Source organism: Meleagris gallopavo, chromosome 3 (assembly GCF_905368555.1).
Source record: "Meleagris gallopavo chromosome 3, MGAL_WU_HG_1.1, whole genome shotgun sequence".
Classification (NCBI taxonomy): Eukaryota; Metazoa; Chordata; class Aves; order Galliformes; family Phasianidae; genus Meleagris; species Meleagris gallopavo.
The window spans coordinates 55,578,631-55,581,803 of record NC_139406.1 but is presented as its reverse complement, the minus strand read 5'-3'; the positions used below and the strand labels follow the sequence as shown (position 1 = coordinate 55,581,803).

General features: G+C 44.1%; 1 protein-coding gene across 1 annotated transcript; it reads right to left on the bottom strand.

The window, feature by feature from the left end:
• Nucleotides 1-1,523: 1,523 nt before the first annotated feature.
• NPBWR1 (neuropeptides B and W receptor 1) lies at nt 1,524-2,811 on the bottom strand. Its single transcript, XM_031552986.2, has one exon. The coding sequence runs from the start codon at nt 2,677-2,679 to the stop codon at nt 1,684-1,686; it is 996 nt and encodes a 331-aa protein (XP_031408846.1). The 5' UTR covers nt 2,680-2,811; the 3' UTR covers nt 1,524-1,683.
• Between the last annotated feature and the right edge of the window lie 362 nt (nt 2,812-3,173).

Here is a 3,173-nt window from a genome sequence, read left to right as displayed (position 1 = left end):
AACAACAGGCAGCTGGGAGGAAAAGAATACCCCTTTCTTTTACCTTTCTTACCAGGAAGCAAGATGAAGCCAGGACAGCAGTTCCTGCAGCAGTTCATTCTCAACACTTTCTGGACTTGCTCTGTCAAAGGACAGCTTCTGTGCCTGGTAGAAATCAATTGCATGCTCCCCACTGGCTTCAGTGAAGTTGAATTAGACACAATTGTTCCCCAAAGTAATCCTTCCATTTCCATTACAGCTGGAATGAGTGTTGAAATTAGCACTGGCTGCTTCAAACATTAGTGATTTGTAGGAGAAATTTAATAATCAACACAATTACATGATATTATAATATATCAGAGTTTGTAAAATTGCTGCAATCTGAAAGTAAAATTCCTGTTTGAGTCTTTAAGGAAGGATAAAGAAACATTTCACAGGTCTGTAGCAGAGCATTAGGCTGCAGCAGTGGGAAGGGACCTGCTGCCAAGGACTTTCAGAAGGCATCTTTGTGGAGCTCCTGAAACCCATTCTCCTTTCCCATGTAATTGAAAATGCAATTCTTTATTATTATGAGTACATTGCTCTGTACTCATAGGTAAAAGTACAAGGAAGACCATTAAGATGAGAAAATGCTAAGAGATTGCAACTCTTTTCACAGTATTCCATACTCTTATTCATTGGAGGGTTAACATAGGATAAAAGAGAAAAAAGCCACTTCATGCAATGTGTAGACATGTGAATGCTAGTGAAATTTCCACTGATCTTTCTCTCCTCCTCCTTGATGTTAGAAGTAATCTAAGATCTACTGATTTATCATTTGTAGGGAAGAAATCAGAATCTTCTCCACATTGCAGTAGGGCCAATTTGTATAAAAAATACCTTCATTTTATAGGACCAAAATAAAATTATGTGCAAGAAGGTGATTGTCCATAAATACATGATGAATAATAAAGTAAACATCAATTCTGGAGCAAAAAAAAAAAAAAAAAAAAAAAGCTGAAGATACAGCCATGAACTACCCTATTTTCCACAGTGGGTTCTAAACCCACATCTAGCTGTTTTATTCACCAGTGATGGATAGCTCATCCCTACTGCCAGTTTGAAGTCATTCTTGTCTATTCTCATGGGTTTGTGTTATTTTCTCTCATTTTCCTGTGAAATGAAATAACCTCGGTGTCTTGGTTTTTTCTCTTGGTTTATTCCCTACCCAGTGCCTTGGATTATTCATTCTTTGGAGCTGTGCCTTTTTCAGTACTGGTAACTTTGTGATAGTTTTCCTAAGAAGTAAGGAGGATATGAAGGAGACTGAGGAATCATTAAGCAAGACACTTCACAACACTCCTTTATTTGGCTTTACAAATCTCCAGTGAGAGTCATCTGGCTTAAGCTCACAAGGCAATAAATTTTAAAACAGAAAAGGGATCTGCTGCAGCTGTGTGAGCTATCACATTAGGACAGAAAGCACATGAGAGAGAAGGGAAAAAACAAACACTAGGGAAAGAGATGGAAAGCAGTGCTTTTTGAAAAGAGGAAATAGGTGCTAGAAAGTTGAGAATGACCCATCTGTCCCCAGTTTGTATTTTGGGCAGTGAGACAATCTGAAGCACTGTGGACCATCACAGGGAGGCTGGAGCAAAAGCACTCTTTGGGCTCAATACCCTTAGAAAGAGCAGATAGCAGTGAGAAGGGTGCATCGTGTTGGCTCTATGAGGTGGTTCTGCAGTCCATCAGTTTGCGAAAACTCCTCCGGAAACTGTCATCCAGAAAGGCATACAAGAAAGGGTTGAAGCAGCTGTTGGCATAACTCAAGCTAGTGATGAAGTAGGAAATCCCAACAATCTGAGGAGTTTGTGGGATGTCTGTGGTGAGAGCCACCACTGTGCTAAGGTGATAGGGTGTCCAGCAGAACAGACACACAGCCAGGATGACAACCACCATCAGCGTCACTTTCTTTTTGGCTTTATCCAGGGCTTTTGCATTGCTATGAAGATGCACACTTCTCAATCTGCACAACATGATGGTGTAGAGGATGCAGATGGTGGACACTGGGATAGCAAAGCCTAAGATAAGGGTGTAGATCCGACTGCCTTTCCACCACGTGCTTTCAGGATGAGGGAACACGAAAACACACTGGGAGCGCCCCTGCTCCTTGTGTACCTTAGCAAAGACAGTGAAGGGCAGGATGATGACTGTGACGAAGGACCAGATGCAGAGGCTTAGAATCTTGGCAGCTCGGTAGGTGCGGTAAGACATCTTCCTGGACTTGGTGGTGGCCATTACAACAAGGTAGCGGTCAACACTCATAACGGTGAGGAAGTAGATGCTGGAGAAAATGTTGTACTGGTCTATGGAGATGATGAGCTTACACATGAACTCTCCAAAGGGCCATTGTAGGAGCAGGTAGTCAGCAATGTTGATGGGCAGCACCAAGGTAAAAAGCTCATCAGCAATGGCTAAATTGAGGATGAAAATGTTGGTGACTGTCTTCATCTTCGGGGCTTTGAGGATTACATAGATGACAGCAGTGTTACCTGTCAGTCCTACGGCACAGATGATGGAATAGATGACAGGCATCATGATGTAGGAGCTGGGGCTTGGTGGGGGAATGGGAATATTCAGCTCTGCGTCTACTCTCCTTGCACAGTCTGTGTGCCCAGCTACACATGAAGAATTGGACTCAGGGAGAGAGGTATTTTCCATGGTCACAACAGAGGGACCAGACCTGGTGGTAGCAAGAAGGGCTTGGAAGTGGAAGAGAAAGGCAAAGAACCTGGTTATTCTCAAGCTTGCTTCCTCCAAACTGGTGTCTTCCCTTCTGCTCCTATGTGTGTCCCACCAGAGATGTCCTGCTGGGAGCAAGGGGATATTGTTGAGAGCTCAGCTGCTGGCAGAAGGTCCCTCCATCCAGTCCCGTCTGACTGCCCTTGACCTCTGCCCAAGCTAACTGGACAGGTTGCCCAAGGAGGTTGTGGATGGTTCGTCCCTGGATGCCCTGGGGAGCCTGGTCTAGTGGTGTCAACCCTGCCCATGGTTTGAAACTAGATGATTTTTAAGGTCCTTTTCAAACCAGGCCATTCTACGATTCAGTGATTCTAAGATTCTAACAGGTTGGGGGTGAAGAAGGCAGTGCTGAGTTCTGCACCACCTTAAGGTGACCCCTTCAGGGGTTCTCCAGTCCCTCCCTGAAGTTCCTT

Coding starts and splice junctions, on each gene's coding strand:
- NPBWR1 (XM_031552986.2), bottom strand. CDS start 2,679: ATGGAAAATACCTCTCTCCCTGAGTCCAATTCTTCATGTGTAGCTGGG.